The 23,460-nt window shown below is 43.2% G+C and overlaps 1 protein-coding gene across 1 annotated transcript; it reads left to right on the forward strand.

The window, feature by feature from the left end:
* The first annotated feature begins 418 nt into the window (after positions 1 to 418).
* LOC138798675 (elastase-1-like) lies at positions 419 to 20,436 on the forward strand. Its single transcript, XM_069979213.1, has 6 exons — positions 419 to 613; positions 9,815 to 9,924; positions 11,198 to 11,292; positions 12,375 to 12,655; positions 13,753 to 13,916; positions 18,820 to 20,436. Exons 1-6 carry the CDS (start codon positions 517 to 519, stop codon positions 18,997 to 18,999), a joined length of 927 nt encoding a protein of 308 aa, XP_069835314.1. The 5' UTR covers positions 419 to 516; the 3' UTR covers positions 19,000 to 20,436.
* Positions 20,437 to 23,460: the final 3,024 nt, after the last annotated feature.

Consider the following 23,460-nt stretch of genomic DNA (forward strand, 5'->3'; position numbering starts at 1 on the left):
ACAGACCCATAGACTTTCTATAAAAGTCCTTCCCAGTCACATGGACTTTGCTGGGAGAAAATGCTTTTAGTGCAGTGCACACTTCTCCCAGCTACATCTAAGTGATCAGTGGGGGACCCCAACCAATGGTGTTGTTCACTGAGAGCAGACAACCTATACTCACCTCAGCGGAAGCCACAATTTTCTAATAAAATAAACTACATTATATTTAGTACATAGAGCCAATTATTAAAACAGATTTATGCCCTGACACTTCTCATAGGCTACACCGAACCTGTTTTTTGTCTGCCAGTATAAAACTGCTGATATTAGTCCTAGTTTCTGAGTAGAATGCTAGGCACATGCAGAACCATCCAGGCCAATGTGTTTTGATCAGAGTGTATTGTTGTAGGTGCATCAGGACCCTGGTAACAGCAAAACTTCATGTTGTGTCCCCTGTGTGAAGCTCATAATGACACTGCCTCTGCTGTATAAATACCATCACTACCCTCAGTACAGCAGTACTGGGACCTGGAAATGATTGTAAAGGATCTCCTTATCCTGCTCTTTGTGCTGTCATTAGCACAGGCAACCTCACCCCAGCATATTATACACCCCAAGTTTCTACACCTTGGTAAGTGACTTTTCATTTCTTGGTATATTGATGTAAAACACTGCATACATTCCAATTTAATAAATGTGAAATATATAAATACAAACATGTCTCTGTATAGCTAAGTATATAGAAATGATAACAGAAGGTTTATGATTGAGGATCCCTGAGGGTTCAGTGATGAGGAAAACTGTCCCCCTTCCCCAGCTGAGCCATCTGCTAGTGTTGGAGCATTAAAAAATATTTGCTAATTTGTTTATATGACTAAAAATGTTCCACAGGAAAGTAAGCTAAAACTGTCAAAATATGCTGTGGCCATTATATTATTATCTATACATGATATCACATTGCACATGGCATTACTGACAGCGGCTACAAACATGATCATATGTTGCTAGAGTAACATTTCCATTTGTTGATAATATAGGCCTTCGGACAAGAAAGGATATGTAGTTGGTAGTAAGATGTAGGTTGTGTGGGATTGTGTGTTATATATAGGTGCCTTATGATCATGTAGGCACAGTACTGTGCAGGGGCGTAGCTAATGTCTCCTGGGCCCTGGTGCGAGAGGCCAACTTGGGCCCCTCCCCCCTCCTTTCACGACCAAGTGATGCTATTGTTGTGTGTGTGTGTATATATATATATATATATATATATATATATATATATATATACACACAGTGGTGCCTTGGATTATGAGCATAATTCGTTCCAGGACCGTGCTTGTAATCCAAATCCACTCTTAAACCAAAGCAAATTTTCCTATAAGAAATCATGTAAATGCAGACAATTGGTTCCGCACCCCAAATATATTTATTATTCTGTACTGTACAGTAATGGAGAGGATGGGAAACACAAGGGCTGACAGAGACTGCAGGGAGCATGAAGGAATGAGCAGTACAGATGTGGGCACATACATGCAGCGCTCTCTGTCCGGGGAGAGAGGGGTTACAGCTATGGAGAGATTACCCCCCCCCCCCACAGTCCTGTCCCCTGATGTAAGCCCCAGCCTGAAGGGGATCTGCTATGATTTGGAAGGTGTTTAGAGTACAGGGCTGTAGACCCCGCTATGCAGGCCATGCCCCTTCTCCACTCGCGCTCCCACCCAATACAGGAAGTTCTTAAACCAAAGCAATGTTCTTAAACCAAGTCACAATTTTGAAAAACTGTGAGCTCTTAAACCAAAACGCTCTTAAACGAAGTTACTCTTAAACCAAGGTACCACTGTATGTATATATATATATATATATATATATATATATATATATATATACACACACACACCAAGACAGATATTACCTATTACCGCCATACTGTTACCAACCAAATCCTGTATACTGAGACCAATATTACCAGTAATACCAGTATATAGGAAGGAAACATTACTGCCACACCACAACCACTACCATCACCACCATATTGTTACTGACCAAATCCAGTATACTAAATCACCTCATCCAGTCATATAGAGGTGGCCCCAGCTCTACACAGGCTCTATACACCATATACATTACTGTGCAGTTATATCAGGTGACTCACAGGGGACGTCTTCTCTGATCGGAGTTCTTTCCTTTTCATCATCTTCTCCATCCGCCCTGGGCCGCTATGAGAACTTCTCCGAGCCACGAATCCACAGAATCTGCCAGACAGACATATTAGGCTCCACACTCTGACACCATCTCCATCTCTCTACACACTGCACATCTGTACTGTCCCCTTTACACCCTCATTTAGTGGGTAGCCCTGACTCTGTGACCTCCTAATAATATATGCCCCCCTCTGTGTATTCCCTCTCCCCCTATGTTGCCCCCCCAAATAGATGGCCCCCTCCCTTATAGATGGCCCCCTCTACCCCCTCCCTTATAGATGGCCCCCTCTACCCCCTCCCTTATAGATGGCCCCCTCTCTCCTCACCCTCCCTTATGGATGGTCCCCTCTCCCCCCACCCTCCCTTATAGATGGCCCCCTCTCCCCCCACCCTCCCTTATAGATGGTCCCCTTCCCCCCCCCTCCCTTATAGTTGGTCCCCTTCCCCCCCCCCTCCCTTATAGATGGTCCCCTTCCCCCCCCCCTCCCTTATAGATGGTCCCCTTCCCCCCCCTCCCTTATAGATGGTCCCCTTCCCCCCCCCTCCCTTATAGATGGTCCCCTTCCCCCCCTCCCTTATAGATGGTCCCCTTTCCCCCCCTTTATAGATGGTCCCCTTCCTCCCTCCCTTATAGATGGTCCCCTTCCCCCCCTCCCTTATAGATGGTCCCCTTTCCCCCCCTTTATAGATGGTCCCCTTCCTCCCTCCCTTATAGATGGTCCCCTTCCCCCCCCCACCCTCATAGATGGCCCCCTCCTTCCCCCCACCCTCATAGATGGCCCCTCTTTCCCCCCACCCTCATAGATGGCCCCTCTTTCCCCCCACCCTCATAGATGGAAACTCTTTCCACCCACCCTCATAGATGGCCCCCTCCTTCCCCCCACCCTCATAGATGGCCCCCTCCTTCCCCCCACCCTCATAGATGGCCCCCTCCTTCCCCCCACCCTCATAGATTGCTCCTCTTTCCCCCCACCCTCATAGATGGCCCCCTCCTTCCCCCCACCCTCATAGATGGCCCCCTCCTTCCCCCCACCCTCATAGATGGCCCCCCTCTTTCCCCCCACCCTCATAAATGGCCCCCCTCTTTCCCCCACCCTCAGATGCCCCCCTCCTTCCCCCCCACCCTCATAGATGCCCCCCTCCTTCCCCCCCACCCTCATAGATGCCCCCCTCCTTCCCCCCCACCCTCATAGATGGCCCCTCTTTCCCCCCACCCTCATAGATGGCAACTCTTTCCACCCACCCTCATAGATGGCCCCCTCCTTCCCCCCACCCTCATAGATGGCCCCCTCCTTCCCCCCACCCTCATAGATGGCCCCCTCCTTCCCCCCACCCTCATAGATTGCTCCTCTTTCCCCCCACCCTCATAGATGGCCCCCTCCTTCCCCCCACCCTCATAGATGGCCCCCTCCTTCCCCCCACCCTCATAGATGGCCCCCCTCTTTCCCCCCACCCTCATAAATGGCCCCCCTCTTTCCCCCACCCTCAGATGCCCCCCTCCTTCCCCCCCACCCTCATAGATGCCCCCCTCCTTCCCCCCCACCCTCATAGATGCCTCCCTCCTTCCCCCCCACCCTCATAGATGGCCCCCTCTTTCCCCCCACCCTCATAGATGGCCCCCTCCTTTCCCCCCACCCTCATAGATGGCCCCCTCTTTCCCCCCACCCTCATAGATTGCCCCCTCTTTCCCCCCACCCTCATAGATGGCCCCCTCCTTTCCCCTCACCCTCATAGATGGCCCCCTCTTTCCCCCCACCCTCATAGATGCCCCCCTCCTTTCCCCCCACCCTCATAGATGGCCCCCTCCTTTCCCCCCACCCTCATAGATGGCCCCCTCCTTTCCCCCCACCCTCATAGATGGCCCCCTCCTTTCCCCCCACCCTCATAGATGGCCCCCTCCTTTCCCCCCACCCGTACAGGCTGATAAAAAAAACAGAACTTAACTCACCTGTCATCGCACTCCCACGTTGATTCTCACTCCTCCTGGTCTGTCCCCGGCTGCTGCGCGGCTGCCGGGGGTGTCGCGTCTTACCCCCGGCAGCGCGCGCATCCCAGAACTCCCTGCGCGCCGGAAACAGGAAGTCAGGGCCCAAGGCGCGCAGGGAGTTCTAAGATGCGCGCGCTGCCGGGGGTAAGACGCGACACCCCCGGCAGCCGTGCAGCAGCCGGGGGAAGACGGAGCCAGACTCTTGTGACCGCAAGCAAAACAATGCTTGCGGTCACAAGAGTGATTGATCGGGGGGCCCCGCGGGCCCCCCTTGTGGCGGGCCAGGTCGCGGCGGCGACCCCCGCGACCACGGTGGCTACGCCACTGGTACTGTGTTATTATTTATTTGGGAGTGATGTGTAGCTTTTGTGGGATAACTTCTCTGGACGTAAAATGCAGATGCTTTATAATCAATTTGGTAGTCACACAAAAGTGCTGTATGATCATCTCTTTAGTAGTCACACATAAGTGCTGTATGATCATCACTTTGGTAGTCACACATAAGTGCTGTATGATGATCACTTTGGTAGTCACACATTAGTGCTGTATGATCATTACTTTAGTAGTCACACATAAGTGCTGTGTGATCATCACTTTAGTAGTCACACATAAGGGCTGTATGATAATTACTTTAGTAGTAATACATAAGTGCTGTATGATCATTACTTTGGTAGTCACACATAAGGGCTGTATGATCATCACTTTAGTAGTCACACATAAGTGCTGTATGATCATCACTTTGGTCAGGGCAGTATTTACCACTAGGCACCCGTGGTCCGGTCCCTAAGGCAGCACCTTGCAGGGGGGCAGCAGGGAGCAGGGGGACAGAAAAAACACATTTTTTTTTTATTTTTTTAGTTTCCCTCCTCCCATTTAGACTTGCCAGTAAATCTGGTGTCTTTTCCAGGGGGGTGGGGGGTATGGTGGTATTGGTCAGGTCTGGTATCGCCAATAGGTGCGTGAAGATGGGGCGTCTCCAGGTTTAGTGCCTAGGGCAGCAGCAGCTGTTAATACAGCCCTGACTTTGGTAGTCACACATTAGTGCTGTATGATCATTACTTTAGTAGTAACACATAAATGCTGTATGATCATTACTTTGGTAGTCACACATAAGTGCTGTATGATCATTACTTTGGTAGTCACACATAAGTGCTGTATGATCATCACTTTAGTAGTCACACATAAGTGCTGTATGATCATTACTTTGGTAGTCACACATAAGTGCTGTATGATAATTACTTTAGTAGTAATACATAAGTGCTGTATGATCATTACTTTGGTAGTCACACATAAGTGCTGTATGATAATTACTTTAGTAGTAATACATAAGTGCTGTATGATCATTACTTTGGTAGTCACACATAAGTGCTGTATGATCATTACTTTGGTAGTCACACATAAGTGCTGTATGATCATTACTTTGGTAGTCACACATAAGTGCTGTATGATCATTACTTTAGTAGTCACACATAAGTGCTGTATGATCATTACTTTGGTAGTAACACATAAATGCTGTATGATCATTACTTTGGTAGTCACACATAAGTGCTTTATGATCATCACTTTAGTAGTCACAAATAAGTGCTGTATGATCATTACTTTGGTAGTCACACATAAGTGCTTTATGATCATCACTTTAGTAGTCACAAATAAGTGCTGTATGATAATTACTTTAGTAGTAACACATAAATGCTGTATGATCATTACTTTGGTAGTCACACATAAGTGCTGTATGATCATTACTTTGGCAGTCACACATAAGTGCTGGATGATCATTACTTTGGTAGTCACACATAAGTGCTGTATGATCATTACTTTGGTAGTCACACATAAGTGCTGGATGATCATTACTTTGGTAGTCACACATAAGTGCTGTATGATCATTACTTTGGTAGTCACACATAAGTGCTGTATGATCATTACTTTGGTAGTCACACATAAGTGCTGTATGATCATTACTTTGGTAGTCACACATAAGTGCTGTATGATCATTACTTTGGTAGTAACACATAAGTGCTGTATGATCATTACTTTGGTAGTCACACATAAGTGCTGTATGATCATTACTTTAGTAGTCACACATAAGTGCTGTACGATCATTACTTTGTGTGTGCTGTGTGTGCGTAGTGAAGTCTAAAGAGGCATTTTTGTACATCATTTCTATTTTTAGTCTATGTTTCCACACAGTATGTGTGCTCAGTATTTTGGTTAGTATTTTGCAACCAAAACCAGTAGTGGATTGAAAACACACAAAGGATCTGTTCACACACTGCTGAAATTGAGTGCAGGGCCGTCATTTAATGGCAAATAATTGCTGCCGTTGTTTTGAAATAACAGATGTTATTTGCCATTACATGGCGGCCATCCACTCAATTTCAGCAGTGTGTGAACATAACCTTTTTGTGTTTTCAATCCACTCCTGGTTTTGGCTGCAAATACTAACCAAAATACTGAGCAAAAATACTGTGTGGGAACACAACCTAAGGCTATGTTCACACAATGTATGTTTTGCATAAATCATGGCCGTTGTTGCAGTTTGCAACAACAGCCGTGATTTATTAAAAAAAACAAAAAACACATTTTATGTGAATGAATGGAATCCCATCCAGAGTGCATACACATAGGGGGAGATTTAGCAATCATGGTGTAAAGTGAAACTGGCAGATTGCACTTTGCATTTCTCACAGACTCTTTGGAAAATTAAAGGTGGAATCTGATTAGTTGCTAGGGGCAGCTGGGACAGTTTCACTTTACACCATGCTTGATAAACCTTCCCCCATGTTTGATAAATTCCCCCATAGTCTGTCCTGAAAGGCAGGGACATTGAATATTGACTATAGGACGTGTTGAGCCAAGATGCTTAACCCCTTAACTCCCAATGACAAGTATATTGACATATTGACAGGGCTCCCAACCACTTATGGCTGCTATCAGTTGTTCAGCAATAACGCTTATTTAGGCATTGAGATGCCACTGTCAAAAATGACAGAATTAAAAAGCTAACAGAATTAGGCTAGGTTCACACAACGTCAAAAAACAGCCGTTTCTGATGCGATTTAACTGACTGCAATGGCAATGCATGAAGTCAATGGGAGGACGGAGGACTGCAATGCACACAATGCAAATTGAAAAACTGACATTTTTATCACAGAAAACCGGACGTTTTTCAATACATTGTGTGCATTGGACGTCCGTCCTCCCATTGACTTCAATGCATTGCCATTGCAGTCAGTTAAATCGCTGCAAAAACTGCCTTTTTAAAAAATATATATATATAAAAACGGCAGGTTTTTTTACGTTGTGTGAACCTAGCCTTAAAAAGAATTACTGCCTGTTTTGTGAGTTATTGTTGAGCATTGGGGTCATATCCTTTTACATGGAGTTGTATATGTCGCAGGGAAATGATGAAACTAGGGATTTGATCAAGTCACGGTAAATGGTAAAATAAAAACTCTGTGGGGTGATTTCTAAACATGAGCGAACCGGTTCGGCCGGTATGGGATCCGGGTCGGGTTTTCCCAAAAGTCCAAGTCCAGTCGGATTCGGATTTTTGGAAGTCCGCTCCGAATTTTAGAAAGCAGGAAGTGTTCCGGGCGGGAAAAGCGCTTTCCCATGATGCCTGGAAAACTTCCAATCAGCAGGGATGTTGCAGTAGCCCACCCCCTATGTCACCTCGGTATAGCTTTAAGGCCCCGTTCCCACTGAGCAAAGGTAGCGGAATTCCACAACGGAATTGTCCGCCGCGGGATGCCGTTAACCTCCCGCTCATAATGGGAGTCTATGGGAGGCGCGCGCTCCTGCCCTGTCCGCGCTGAAGAATGAAATACTGAGCTACCTTTGCTCAGTAGGAACGGGGCCTAAGAGGAGCGGCCTCCATGTTGACTACTGCTGCTCCTGTACTGGCCTCAAATGACTATTGCTGGACCTCCACTGGCCTCCAATGACTACTGCTGCTCCTTCACTGCATTTGTGACCTTTTTCCTGCATAGACCCTGTAATGGTGAATTTCCTGCATAGACCCTGTAATGGTGAGTTTCCTGCATAGACCCTGTAATGGTGAGTTTCCTGCATAGACCCTGTAATGGTGAGTTTCCTGCATAGACCCTGTAATGGTGAATATTGAAGTCAAAAAAAAAAAATTGAGATATTGAAAAGATAATGATGTTACTGACATGTACAGCCCTAAATTCAACCAAATACACTACCCCCGTATCATATAGATGAAACCCGAAGAGATCCGAAATCCGGTCGATTCGATCAAATCCCTTAGCTGTTTTAGATAAAAGATGAAGTAAACAAGTCAGGACTCGCAGAGCTCTGTTTAGAGGGGAGGTAAAACTTGTTTTTTGCAGGCACGGACGCCGAAGGGGAGTGGTGAGGTAAAACTTCACAGGGAAATTATGAAAATGGACGCCGGAGGGGAGTGGTGAGGTAAAACTTGTTAATTGCTGGCACAGACGCTAGAGGAGTGCAGTCAGGTAGAGCTTTGCAGGGAAATTATGTAAATGGAAGCCGGAGGGGAGCAGTGAGGTAGTAGAAGGTAATACAACAATACGGCGGAGGGGAGCGCTAAGGTAAAACGTTGCAGGGAAATTATTAAAAACGGACGCTTGAGGGGAGCGGTGAGGTAGTAGAAGGTAATACAACAATACGGCGGAGGGGAACGGTGAGCTAAAACTTTGCAGAAAAATAATGAAAATGGACACCGGAGGGAAGCGGTGAGGTAGTAGAAGGTAATACAACAGTATGGCGGAGGGGAACGGTGAGCTAAAACTTTGCAGGAAAATAATGAAAATGGACACCGGAGGGAAGCGGTAAGGTAAAACTTGTTTATTGCCGGCATGGTCTATTTAATCTTTTCACTAAAACAGTTCAAGGATTTGATCAAATCACTTTCTTTAGGGAAATCACCCCACAGAGTTGTTATTTTAACATCTTCCATGACTTAATCAAATCCCTTAGGGATTTTATCAAATCCCTTGTTTCATAATTTCCCTTTGACATATGTCGCAGGGACTGCAGTCTAGTGCATACCTTTTGTCCCAAGAACATGTAATCAGTGACCAACCAAGTGATTACCAAGTAATAAATCAGGGATCTATGTAGTGGTCTCTAACTTTTGATTCTCCAGCTGTTGCAAAGCTAATACTTATGGCCTGTGGCTATTAAGGTGTGCTGGGAGTTGTAGTTTCATAACAGCTGAAAAGTTACAGGTTGTAAATCAAGGTTCAGCAGTCTAGTCAATCAATTGTTCACCAGAAGGAGGTACAAGTCTTTTGCAGTAACTGTGGGGGCCTTACTTTGGTACCAGGGCCAGAACCACTACTATAGCAGCCATAGCGGCTGCTACTGCTCCTGTGCCAAATAGAAAAATAAAGGTGCTCATTGATTTTACAGCAATCAGAATGTGCGAATGTGTGAATGTGCAGACACTGCTGTTTACCTTACAGTAACCCAGACTCCAGCCATAATATTGGGAGCCCCTGCTCTTAATGGGGTTTCCTGCTCAAGAGCAATCTAGTTTGTATGTTGATGGATTGTGTCACAAGCTTCTAGAATCTAATATACATTACTATTGATTTGATCATAACCTTTCAGTCATTATCACGTTGAGATTGTTTAAGAAATCATTTCTTTATTTTGTAAGACTGGCCAGCAGACTGTGGGGTTGCATTTTTTCAACAAAATACAGCTGGAAGGATTGTGTCCGGGAATGAAGTACGTCCGTTCTCCTGGCCATGGCAGGTTTCCTTGCAGGTATACATTTTGTTTCCTCTGTGTAAAATATTTGAGCATCTATTAAGTTTTTTATTATATTTTCAGATTAACAAAACCCTTAAAGGTATGTTCACACAGACTGGATTTGTAGCGGATTTCTCTCTGCGTATGCGCAGCGAGATCCGCTGCGGATTCCTGCCCAGTAAACTCTATGGGCAGACCAACCCGCCCAGTTACCCCCTGCAGCTGGAGCGTATATTTCACCTAGTCTCCACTCTGGCTTGCTTCGGGGGTTCTCGGCACGTCCCGCTCGGCCAATCAGTGGTTGGCTGAGTGGGACGTGAAGACACCAGGAGCCCCGAAGCAAGCCGGAGCGGGGAGAAGGTAAAGTACAGGATCCGGGGGGTTAATGGGGTGGGCTGTGGACAAACTTGCAGTGGAACATGCATCCTGCTGTGAGTTTGTCTGCCCATAGAGCTTATTGGGCAGGGATCCGCAGCGGATCTCGCTGCAAATACGTAGCGAGAAATCCGCTGCGGATCCGGTACATGTGAACGTAAAGGGGTTATCAAGTGTTAGAAAAACATGGCCTCTTTCTTTTAGAGAAAACATGACTCTTGTCTCTAGTTTAGGTGTGGTTTGCAGTTAAGCTTCATTCACTTTAATGAAACTGAGTTGCAAAACCCCACCCGGACTTGAAGACAAGAATCATGCTGTCTCTGGAAATAAGTGGCCATGTTTTTGTAATGCTGAATTAGGGTATGTGCACGCTACTGAATACAGAATACAGAAAAGCTGTTGGGGACTCTCAACTCGCACCCGTTCTCGGACTCAGGCGGCCACACGCGGATTCCGGCGTCCGCCCAAAGAATAAACAGGTTCCACCCAAAGAATGAACAGAATCCGCCCAACCACAGAATGGAGTCTATGGCACAGGCGGAAATACGCACGGCCGCAAGAGTTTGCGAGTGGATTCCGTCAGGATTCCTTAGTGTAATATAATATGTAATATAATGACATGTAATATAATGCTGTCCTTTATATTTCATTCTTCCTTCTGCCTATATCTCTACGGGTACAGAGTGTACTGTCTTATAAATGGACCTCATGAAAGTAAATGAATAGGCATTAATTAAAGTGAAGAACAAAGTTTGTACAAGCATTTTACTGGTTCATACAAACAATATATTAGAGTCCTGAATAATTGGTTTAATTTAGGTACACTAATGGTGTTTTCTGCAACAGAACTTGAATTTATACATTCAGTATTAATTGCTGTCTATCATAATTTTATTATGTGCTTCTTTTTAAGGTTCGGGCTAGGGGAAATAAGAAATATGTTCACGTCTGCGGTGGGACGCTCATTCACAAAAATTGGGTGCTCACTGCGGCCCACTGTTTTCAGAAGTAAGTCTTACAATTGCAGAACAATAATGGAATGTTTGGTTGTGTGATATCAATCACTTGATGAGATAATGGAAAAGTACTGCTGGCTATGTTGCATTTACAGTATATTTACAACGGCCCCTACAGCCTAAAAGGCCCTATTATTTTGATGGACAAAACTAAAGTTTACTATGCCTATAGAGCAAAATAAAAACAAATATAAAAGGATGTACACTGAATGGTCACTACAGTAGGAACAGCTGGAATCTAACATTTTATCATAACCAATAACATAATACCACCTCAGGGCTATGTCATGATTGGCTCTCAGATAATATGTTAACCCAGTCATGGGTAATTGTGGTAACTTCAGTGTCTTTGCAGGCAGATTGTTGTAGCCTAATCATATGATCTAATACTGGGGATCAACAGGTTGGTGATGTTGGGAACACTTTCCTGGTATCCCCTCGGACTATTGGTCATGATACCACAGTCCATCAATGGTGATTGCTCTATGGACCTGTTAGCTAACCACCTGCACCCACATTTTAATGGGATCTTTACAGGCTACAGTGACATATTTCAGCAGGGAAATGTTTTATGCCATCAGCTCAGTTCACTAGGGACTGGTTGGAGAAACACAATAATACATTCTTTACACTGCCATCACCCCCAATTCATATAATTGAACATGTTTTGGATATGCTGGAAAATTATATAAGATCTGCTCCAATTTCTCAAAAAAGTGATAGAGTTGCTACACCAGGCATGGGCCATATTATGGGTTGAGGATGTCTGCTACCTTGCTGAATCTGTTTTTCTGTGTCTACAAGTCATGACTTCCCAAGCAGGTTGACCAACCTATCTACATACTGAGTATGTGTTTTATATGCAGTTATTATTTAGTTGTATGATGCTGCAAAATTGCTATGCCAGGGGAAACTAGTCAGGAGTGGCAACATGTTCTCTATAAGTATTAACAGGGCAAAGCAGAGCAAGTTATAGAAAAGATGTTGTGTGTGTATATATATATATATATATATTTACTGTTGGCACCATTCCCTACTTTCGACTTATCTAATTGCCGTTTGTTTATTAAAAAGGGGGAAGGCAGAAGATCCCGCTAACTGGAGGATCGTCCTTGGGAAGCATAACCTCAACCGTACAGAACATACGGAAAAAATTTACGATGTGAAACGCATATACAGGCATGAACGTTTCCGCTACCCACATCTGAATGAACTAGACTATGATATTGCATTAGTCAAGCCTGTAGGAGACATACTGACCACCCACTTTATACAGTATGCCTGCCTACCTAAGAAAGAAATGACTCTACGCCCAGGTCATTTTTGCTGGGTAACTGGATGGGGAGATACCAGAGGTAACAAGCTTTTACATAAAAAAAAGAATTAAGGGTGTGTTCACACATACAGGATCCGCAGCAGATTTGATATCAATGTAACTAAATAACTGAACACAGCATCAAGTCTGCGCCATCAAATCTGCTGCGGATCCTGTGTGTGTGAACACACCCTAACACTGATTTTTTTGTTTAAAAAAAAAAAATATGTGTATCTTAACTAATAAAAATTAGAGTATAAGCAAGGAACATGTAGGGTGAAATAATAGGAACCCAACTAGAGTAATATTATGCTATCACCTGTTGATTTGTGGAGTTCTGACCTCTAGGACTGAGGCAGCAGAGCCACACAGCTATATAGAAAAGTGCAGTCGGTCCTATTAACTTGAATGGTTCTTGGATTATCCTGAACAATAGGTGGCCAAATGATACTGTGGTGAGGATAACTGTGAAGGCATCTGAGTGCTGTGTACTGTGCTGTATACTGTGGTCGCAGCACTGCATTCTCAGGATTGTGGGGGTTTTAGAAGTCATACTCTCACCAATCATAAAATGATACATATTCTAGCTATATCCTATTAGGTTAAGAGAAAGGGAAATCCATTTAATTTGCAAAGAAAGTAAACAGAAGGAACAGTGAGATACTGTACCATACACTACCATACATAGCTTTGTTGTTCCAATTGGTAATGCACAAATAGACCAAGGCCCCTTTTACATGGGTAGACTATGAGCTAACAGGAACTCATGATGATAATCATCCAGTGTAAAAGGGCCAGCTGCAGTGGAACAGTGAAGGTGAGTATAGTATGTTTATTGTTTTTTTTTTGTTTTGTGTTTTTTTCCATTTTTTTTATTTTATTTTGTTTTTTTTTGTTTTTGTTTTCACACAGACAATAATCTTCATTGTTCTGGGTGAGCCTCTCTTTCTCTCTATATGAAACATTTCTCTTTTTCTAGGATCTTTATAGATTTAGAACATTATATAGGCAGTTTCCTTAATATTTTATGTTCCTGCTATGGTAGAAAAATATCTTTTAGGGTTTATTAATCTAGGTGTCTTGTTGTATCTGTATACTCATTTGTTTCCATTATTGTTTTCATATGTTTTTTTCAAGGTGGAAAAGAGAACCTTACATTGTCAGAAGTTCTGAATCAAGCCAAGCTGCCAATCATTGACACTAAAACATGCAAACAGAAAAAGTTTTGGGGTGAAAGGGTACGAGAATCAATGATTTGTGCTGGTTTTCGAGACATTGTAGGGCCCCCTGCTGCCTGCCAGGTAATTGGCTAACATCAATTTACTGACTAATTATTACAGTTTTACTAATAGCCATTTGTCTTTGGTTTTTTTTGTTTTTGCATTTGCATTTCCATGCTTTACTGAGACTTTCACACACTGAAGTTAGTAAACTCAGCTACAGTACATTGAGAATAAAAAATAAATTCCCTGTATATATAATTCGAGTGGCTGCTGATAGGTCTTTGGCTTTACCCAGAAAGAAATGACATAGGAAGATGAAATTTTACATTCATTCCACATATTCTCCACTGATCTCAACACACTTCTGACATTGTTATTCCAAGTTCTGTAAGCCTTGCAAAAAGAAGGATTTCAGTTGTGCCCCCAAACCAGTCATCTGTAGCAGCCATGGCATCAGAAATGGTGTGAAATTTGGTTTCCTTTAGGTGTTTCTTGAGGTTTGGAAACAGATGATAGTCGGATGGAGCTAGATCTGGTGAATAAGGTGGGTGGTCAACTAGCTGGAAGCCTAGTACCACCAGTTTTTCCCTGATCGCTTGAGCTGGAGGCGTTATTTTGCAGGAACTAGGTTCCTTTGGAGAGCTTGCCGCGTCTTTTGGCTTTCAGAGCTGCCTTCAATTGGTCTACAAGTTTTATGTAATACCATACATTGATGGTGGAACCATTTTTAAGGTATTCCACTAGCAGCATAACGTCCTTATCCCAGAAAACAGACGCCATCACCTTTGGATGATTTTGGCACCCTGAACTTGTTTGGACCAGGAGAACCACTGTGCCTCCACTCTTTTGACTGCTCCTTGGTTTCAGGGTCATACAAATAAATCCAGGTCTAATCCATAGTGACCAGCCCATCCAGGAACGTCAGTTGGGAGACGCTGACAAATGGACAAGGAAGTTTTTACTGACATGCTTTTCTGATCTGTTGTCAAATATTTGGGGACCCACTTTGCAGATAGCTTCTTCATGTTCAAATGTTCATGGATAATGACACAAACACATTCACAAGAAATCCCTTGGATGTCTGCTATTCCTTTAGCTGTAATTCGCCGATTCTCTTGTATGAGGTTGTGCACAACATTGACGATCTCCGGAACAACAGTCACTCTCGGTCGTCCAAGATGTTTCTGATCGTTGGTGCTGAAGCGACCTGTTTTAAATTAGACAACCCAGCTCTTACCTGAAGAATATGAAGGGCATTGATCCCCCCAATGTCTGTAACATATCACCACAAAAATCTTTTGCGGACTTTCCCTGCAGAAACAAGAACTTTATCACTACACTGCTCTCATTTGCTGTGAATATCGCCTTAGACTCCACCATTTTGTTTTCTTGCGGGTCTAGAACACTGTTGCCAAAAGGTACATACACAACATTTTGAAAACATATATAAGACACATAAGGCTTTCATGTGATGTAACATTCGTTACCAAACAAAAACCAAGAACACAAAGCCAAAGACTTATCAGTAGCCCCTCGTAAAATTTATTAAATCAAGCCACTCCACCTTGGTCAGGGTATTTAGGTACAGGTCTAGAGAAGCAAACAGAATCCTTTCTTGATTGGAGATATGTTTAGACTATAGGTTTACATTAACACTTAAGGACAGTGGATTTTGGCGTTAATGACCAGGCCAGTTTTCATTTGTTTTTTCCTCCTCGTCTCCTAAGAGTCATAGCGTTTTTAATTTTCAACCTACAGGGCTGTTTGGGGACTTATTTTTTGTGCCACAATCTCATGTTTTTATTGGTGCGATATTTGTGTAGATGGGACATTTTGTTCGCACTTTATTATTATTATGCATTATATAAGAGGATGGCAGATCTGACTGCATGGAGGTAAGTAAGAGACCTCTGGCAGTCAGGGGAAACTATCAAGACTTCAGCAGTCACACTGCAGGGGTCCTGATCAGACAGTGACAGAAATGCAGCTGATAGGAGCCTGTCCTCACCCTCTATGTGGTGAGGTCAGCTCCTGAGCTCACTTCATAGAGCTCAGGTGTACCAATAGGTCATGGGTCCTTAAGTGACAGGCTTCCATTGCATACTGGTACATCATTGGTCCTTAAGGGACAGCAGCCCGAAGATACAGCGCTGCCAGAGCACGGCGGCAGGGGCTGACAGTGTCATAGACCCTCCTCTGTGACACCGTCAGCCCTAAATAATGTTTTTTCTAAAGATGCCGGATTACAGCATTACTAACGGTATGTATGCGATGCTCGTGTGATCAGCATCTGGAAACTGGCAGCACGAATATATGCATATCCATGCTTTCAGTTTCCCTTTAAGATATTTTTGCAAATACAGTGGTACCTTGGTTTAAGAGTAACTTGGTTTAAGAGCTCACAGTTCTTCAAAATTATGACTTGGTTTAAAAGCATTGCTTTGGTTTAAGAGCTCCCTGTACTGGGTGGGAGCGCGAGTTGGGGAGGGACATGGTCTGTATAGCGGGGTCTACAGCACTGTACTCTGACCCAGGAAGTCTCCTTCACCTTCCAAATCATAGCAGATCCACTTCAGGCTGGGGCTTGCATCAGGGGACAGGACTGTGGGGGTAATCTCTTCATAGATGTAACCCCTCTCTCCCCGGACAGAGTCCTGCATGTATGTGCCCACATATGTCCTGCTCATTCCTTCATGCTCCCTGCAGTCTCTGTCAGCCCTTCCCATCCTCTCCATTACTGTACAGTAACTTATAATATCACATATTCTGCTGTTTCTGAATGTTTGTTTCATTAGTTTTACATGTTATTCAGAATAATAAATCATTATTTTTGGGGTGTGGAACCAATTGTCTGCATTTCTATAATTTCTTATGGGAAAATTTGCTTCGGTTTAAGAGTGGATTTGGATTACAAGCTCGGTCCCGGAACGAATTATGCTCGTAATCCAAGGCACCACTGTACACAAATACAATTATTTATCAAACTTGCCTCATTCTCCTGATGTGTCACTCTTTTCCTCCCACTACATTATATCTAGCTATCTGTCTATATAAATCAGTGTGACCACTGTTTTTAAAGCTTATTGATGGTCGGTGCCTAGACAATGAGCAGTCAACAATAGGAGGAAAAGAGCAGGCATATTAGAAGGAGACAATTTATCTAAATTAATGTATTTGCAAAAATATTTAACCTGATGAGCCCTACACGTTTAACCATAGTAGTTATGATTGGATCACCCCTTTAAAAGCTTAGTACACTTGGCAGCTATGAACACATAGAGGCAGCTCATAACTAGAACTAGGATTGTGCAATGCTCCACTGGTCCTCTTATCAGGTTGCGCCCATGATAAATGTCAGCTTTCATCCCTCCAAATAATGCCACTGTAAGTCTATGGGATGTGTGTCACTCCTGGGGTTGCACCCCATGTTATGTATTTGCTGCCAACTATCCTTGGTTGCTTGCTCCAACTCACAGTAACGCCACAGAACAGTTGAATTTCTTGTCAATATCTCTAGACCAAAAAACTGTGAGGAGGAGGGTTTCTTCTTTTAACCTGTCCATCTCTTCCATCTCCCCTCTGGCTATTCCCACTGTTTGTGCCCTGTCCACAAATTCATAGGACTGCACCACTCTTAGACCCTTATAGAAGAAACAGGGGCCACTATCTTTCTAAACCCCACCGAGACACTCAAATCCACAAAGTCTACACAAAGTCTCCCAGTCCTGTTCTCTGCTAGAAAAAGGCCTCCCAAAAGCATAGCAGTACACAGAACACACTTCCTCAACTAGTTTACTGATTGACTTTCCATGACATTGACCACTGCAAGTTTACTCAGCTGGTGATAACTTCCCAGTGCCAGAGATTTAGAAACAGCATTAAGACTATTACTAAATTTATTTTGATCATGGAATGGTATATGGGTTATTCTACTGATTATACTTACTTTGCTGGCATTTTACTTAAGGTTTTATTGATCATCATTACTAATGTGTTTTTATAAACATTGATATAGAAAATGTTTATACAGAATATTAATTCTATCTTTTATTGATCAAAAAAAATCGAAGGTCATTTGTTTGAATCTACAGAGCTAACTTTTAAAGCTTATCCTATAGATATGCTATAATTTCATTATGGGAAAAGAAGATCACCTGGACCACGTGAACGGCGGAAGAAGTTTTTGTATATTGAAAGTGCAACCAGACAGAAAAAATGCATGAATGCCGCTCGAAACATGTGTAAATTAAAAGCCATTTATTGGTTAAAAACACACACAAAAAAACTACCTAATGAAAGTTCTCTGAGATTTTTTTAACCAATAAATAGCTTTTAGTTTACGCATGTTTTGGTCCAGTTCAGACTGAGTGGTATTTATGCGTTTTTTTCTGACTGGTTGTGCTTTCAGTATACGAGGAACATCTTCTACCGTTCACCTGCTCCGGGTGATCTTCTCTTCCCATTTGCACAGACCGGCAACCTGGTCACCACTAGTGTTCCTGGGAGAGCTGCACTGCATTTCTTTTATACGCTCGGTAGCAGGGCTGTATTAACAGCTGCTGCTGCCCTAGGCACTAAACCTAAAGACGCCCCATCTACACGCACCTATTAGTGATACCAGACCTGACCAATACCACCATACCCCCCACCCCCCTGGAAAAGACACCAGATTTACTGGCAAGTCTGAAAAATGAAAACAACAAAATTAGTTTTTTTCTGTCCCTCCATCTCCCTGGTGCTGCCCCCTGCAAGGTGCTGCCCTAGGCACTGGACCATGGGTGCCTAGTGGTAAATACGGCCCTGCTCGGTAGTGTGTGATGTTGCACAAACATACCAGCGGACCAGATTCACTCTCTACAGCAGAATCCCTATCCTCTAAGTATATTGCACCAGGAAGCGCCTTTCAGCTTTTTTGTCTCTGTAATTTTTTTTTTGTTTAGCTGCATAAGCATATATGTCATGAAGATCTTATTGTCTACAGGGTGACTCTGGAGGGCCTCTTGTTTGTCAGAATGGAAGAGAAAGATGGGAAGTCCATGGCATTGTCAGCTTTGGACCAATCGGTTGCACAGTAGAGAACAAACCAAGTGTCTTCACTAGAACTTCAACATATATTCCTTGGATTGAGGCCACAAGGATCCGTGATTTCTTTCTACACTAATAGAAGGAGCAGAAGCTTAGGTGCATCTGTTCAAATTCTGGATTGTAAAAGGGATTTATGCTCATTGTATATTGCAGGGAATTAGTCTCATCACATGAAATACTGTGTGTAAACCATCATCAGCAATGTTTTTGAGTGTGTGTGCTACAGAATATACTTTCAGAAAAAAAATGGATGGTCAGTTCAGATATGAAGTTAGGTGTCTGGTCTAGAGTCTAGTTAGAGTTCTAGAGTTATCTGGATCTAAAGACTACTTCACCCTTACCCAGTTATTAGTGCTAAACAGTTCATGTTGCCATTAAAGTGGTTGTAAATCGTAAACTCTGTCAGAATATATACATTTAATGAGAGCAGAAATTTTGTAGACAAGACATTGTTGCTGCATTGTAGTGTTCCCTATTTACATATATTACTATGACTCTTCATCACTCTTCATATAGCATTCTTTAGGGTTGTAAACATCACTAAAGGAAGTAACTGACGTAGTACCTTAAGTGTATCCGCTTAAGTGCACAGATGATACCACATGGGAAGGTCTAAAATTATTTTGTTTAACCTTGACTAACATATGAAAGCAATTGGTCACAGTAGTTGTTTTTTCCGTTCTTACCACTACTGGTCAACTCAACTTGAATAGGACTTGATACAACAGATTTATTAAATAACAGGTGAGCCTTTATAGCTGTTATTATTACTATGCATTTATTTTACTTATTAGTAATAAATCATATTAGAAAATTCACCCAATGTCCATTCCATTAAGAAAAGTAAACCACATCCTTCTTAACAGAACTATGGGTCAATGATGTCTAATGAACATAAGTAATCTCAAGCTTGATTCCTATATTCTAGCAAGGAATTGAAGAATAGTATTCGTTTTTCATCCAACATAATGTCACCACCTTTATCTGTTATCAGAAAAACTATGAGTGGACGTTTGTCATCAGAGCTTGGCAAGCCGTGAATCTGACCCCAGGTCTCAAAATCTGGATTTTATATATGCATTTCCTTCCAATTGTATTGTATTACGGCTGGATGATACTAATTTAACTCCAGTTATTATTATATAAAATAGTGTGACTCTGGCAAAAGCAAGAGAACCCTAGTATACAATTGCCAGTCTAATGGGTCAATGTGCCATGAAAGGGAACCTGAAAGGGAGTTGTTTGAACTAGATTACCCCTTATTATACTGTATCAAAAAACAAAGATTACTTTTCATATGTGTTACAATACAAATATATGCTGTTTATCTGAAACATGTTCTTTTATATCTCTTTATGTTTTCAGACTTTTCAATGTGGTTGACTTGCACTTGTATCTAGTATGCACAGTCTATATAAAGAACATATTCATTATATCAATACCTATACCGGTGCTATGCATCAGTTCTTACACGTATCTATGTGTGCTTTTCTTTTTAGTTACACATTATAAAGATTGCTGTTCATTAGTATATTTTTTCTATATTATTCTAAACTCAAATGAAAACAATTAAATAAAAAAAATTCAAAGCTGACACATAAGATAGCTGAGGGGTTTTTTTTTGTTAATGTTAACTTGGCTTGTTAACTATTGGCTTGTGGTAATTCTGCATCAGGCTTAATAAAAAATGTAAGCATGACTGGTATTTCCTGAGTCTTTCTTTGCTATAGGTTTGAGTGGTATAGCCAACAGTGTACATCCCATAAAGGCAGCCATTGTGTTTTTTATATGTCCCATGGATAGGAGTCTATTGTGTTTTAGAAATCTGAATCCACTTTCTCTAGAAGCTGCTTATATTGACAAACAAGGATCATAAATGGGACAAGAGTAAGGGCCCTATTACATGGAGATGTAAAGGTAAAGATGACAACCTTGCCGGACATACAAAGCCTGTGGTCTTTATAGAAGGCATCCAAACGCCTGAACAGTATAGGGGAGATGTATAGCACTATCCAATATTAAGATTCATATAGAAACCTATGAGAGCTCAAATCTTACCACAACAATGTGATAAATGAGAGCTGAGCTCTCATTGGTAGCTATGGACCATGAAGAAAGTAATATAAAGCAGAATAAATAGGAAAAAGCACTCGAAAATTTGGCATGGCAGTGCATCAGGTGACCAGAAATATTTTCATAAATATCCCAACTTTACCAGATATATACAGCACTCGCACATCATTGTTCTCTGGTATCAGCTATTAGCGCACTCTGTCCTGAATAGGCAGCTGCAGCCTAAGTCTGGACCATTTAAAGGCTTACCTCAAAGACGTGAAATCTCAAGAAGTGAGCACTGGGAAGCAGAAGGCTTCAGCCGTCCTCTGCCCCCCAAACAACCCCTTTAATTTGGATTTCTCTTCTTTACTTTCACATTACATTTTGTTAGTTGATATTAAATATTACCACTTCTTTATCTGAAAGAAATCCTATTTGACACATTGTCACATACCTGCTTAAAAACTTTGCACAGTACAATACATTCGTCCTGATTTGCAGTCAACATTTTTTTTGTATATTTATCTATTGGGGGGGGGGCCAAAAAAGAAGAGAAAACCTGATTAGACTTGAATTATTGAACAAGATAGTGGGATACTGATGTCCATAGTGGAAAAAGGACTATGGGTTTGTCTTCTTGATGACTTCTCAGATACAACCTGAGGTCATTCCTGTGAAGGAGTAAATGGAGTCTTTCTTGGTGGAGGTTTGGCACCATCTTGTGGAGGTTCCAGAGACCATCTGGAAATAATTTGTGCTGCATAGAGTATGAAGTTAGTTAAGAGTATGAGTTACAAATATTCTGGAAAAAATTTACCAGAGTAAGGGTCTGCTGTGTGATCCTCAAACTGATAGCGTGGAAATATGTGCTGTCAGTTTGCCTTAATTGTTTTTGGCCTCACATCCACTTTATGCCGTCGATAAATTTTGAAGCAAGTTGTAAGTAGACGATGAGGCAAGGATGAGGCATTTTGCTGGTACTCAGCTGACGACTATCACTTTTACACAAGGTGATTATTAGAGGCGTTTCTTGCAACGCTCCTGGCTAATAATCGGCACGTTTGAAAGGCCCTTAAACAGAGATTCATTGAAAACATTTTTCTTTTGTATACACAGATGTGAATAGTGACCCGGCTATCTCCAGCAGCTTCCATAGACACAGATAACCAAGCATAGTAATCAATCTTTGGTAGCTCAAACAATGAACCAAAAGGCAGTGTGAACATGTGACAAAAGATCTAATTCTTGAGATCATGGGTAACCACAGCAGTCCGATGCCCCATTTGTGTTAATGTTCAGACAACACCTTTAACACCTTAAGAGTAGCTTCACACACACACACACACACACACACACAAACACACACTGTATCACAGTGAATTTTCAGATTTGATGTAAACAACTGAACACAGTTGCATCGGTCATGTGTGTTAGCACCCTAAAGGGAACCTATCACGCTTAGGACCAGCACCAAAAGATACCTGGATCTACCTTTCATGGTCAGCACAGCAAGAAAGAGCTTACACTTAGCACTGAGGAACTTTTGATCTACCTTTCATGCAGAGAGTGGGGACAGACTGGGGCAAAGCCTAAGGGGAGTCCCTCATGACAGGGATTTGACAGAATAGGAATTAGGGGGTTAGAGGAAAAGTGTAAGAGGTAGACTGTGGTAAGCAATGGAGGGGTGGAGTGATGGTGGGGGGTAGTCCCTGGGGGTATAAACAGTGGGGGTGATTGGGCAGAGAGGGGGGGAGGAGTAACATAGGGAGCGCCGGGGGGTTAGGGGAGCGCCGGGGGGTTAGGGGAGGCTGGGGTTTCGGGGTCTGCGGTGGCCGGGACTAGGGGGGCTGAGGTCGCTCCGGCCAGGGACAAGGAAGTGGATGGGGATGGAGAATTTGTGCGGCTGGGGGACGCTGCAAAAGGGGAAGTCTATGTGTGCTTTGAAGGGCCCTTAGGGGCTCATTTGAAGTCAGGAAGAAGATATGGAGAGGAGAGTACGTGGAGATCTTTTCGCTGTTGCCCTTAGAGAAATTTAACCTTGACAAGGTTATGCCTTCGGAGGAGAAGAAGGACAAGGAGGAAAAGAAGAGGTATCGGTTGATACCTCGGACTTTCGCTAATTGGCTGCAAGCCTTCTCCATACTTGCGAGGGTTGTTGGGGAAAAAGCGCCGGATAACTGTTGTGGGCTGTTCTGTTACCTAGATGCGATAGGGGAGGCCTACAGGGTGTACGGGGGCCAGGCCTGGCTCCGGTACGATGAACAGTTTCGGCAGAGGAAGGCCTTGCGGCCCAACATCCGTTGGGATCACAAGGACATAGCCTGTGGTTAAGAGTGACGGCGCCGGTGCGGGCGGGGGGTGGGGGACAGTCCTTTCCAGGGTCCGCCGGAGGTTCCAGCCAGCCCGGGCATTCGGCGGCGGTGCAGCGAGGGCTGTGCTTCCTCTTTAACGAGGAGGTATGTAAATTTGGGGCCAAATTCAA

Source organism: Dendropsophus ebraccatus, chromosome 8 (genome assembly GCF_027789765.1).
Source record: "Dendropsophus ebraccatus isolate aDenEbr1 chromosome 8, aDenEbr1.pat, whole genome shotgun sequence".
In the NCBI taxonomy this organism is placed as follows: domain Eukaryota; kingdom Metazoa; phylum Chordata; class Amphibia; order Anura; family Hylidae; genus Dendropsophus; species Dendropsophus ebraccatus.

What these genes read in the sequence shown, in the direction of transcription:
- LOC138798675 (XM_069979213.1), top strand. Translation starts at nt 517, where the DNA reads ATGATTGTAAAGGATCTCCTTATCCTGCTCTTTGTGCTGTCATTAGCA. An exon ending in CATGGCAGGTTTCCTTGCAG is followed by an intron (nt 9,925 to 11,197) that starts GTATACATTTTG and finishes CTTCTTTTTAAG; the next exon opens with GTTCGGGCTAGGGGAAATAA. An exon ending in GCGGCCCACTGTTTTCAGAA is followed by an intron (nt 11,293 to 12,374) that starts GTAAGTCTTACA and finishes TTTATTAAAAAG; the next exon opens with GGGGAAGGCAGAAGATCCCG.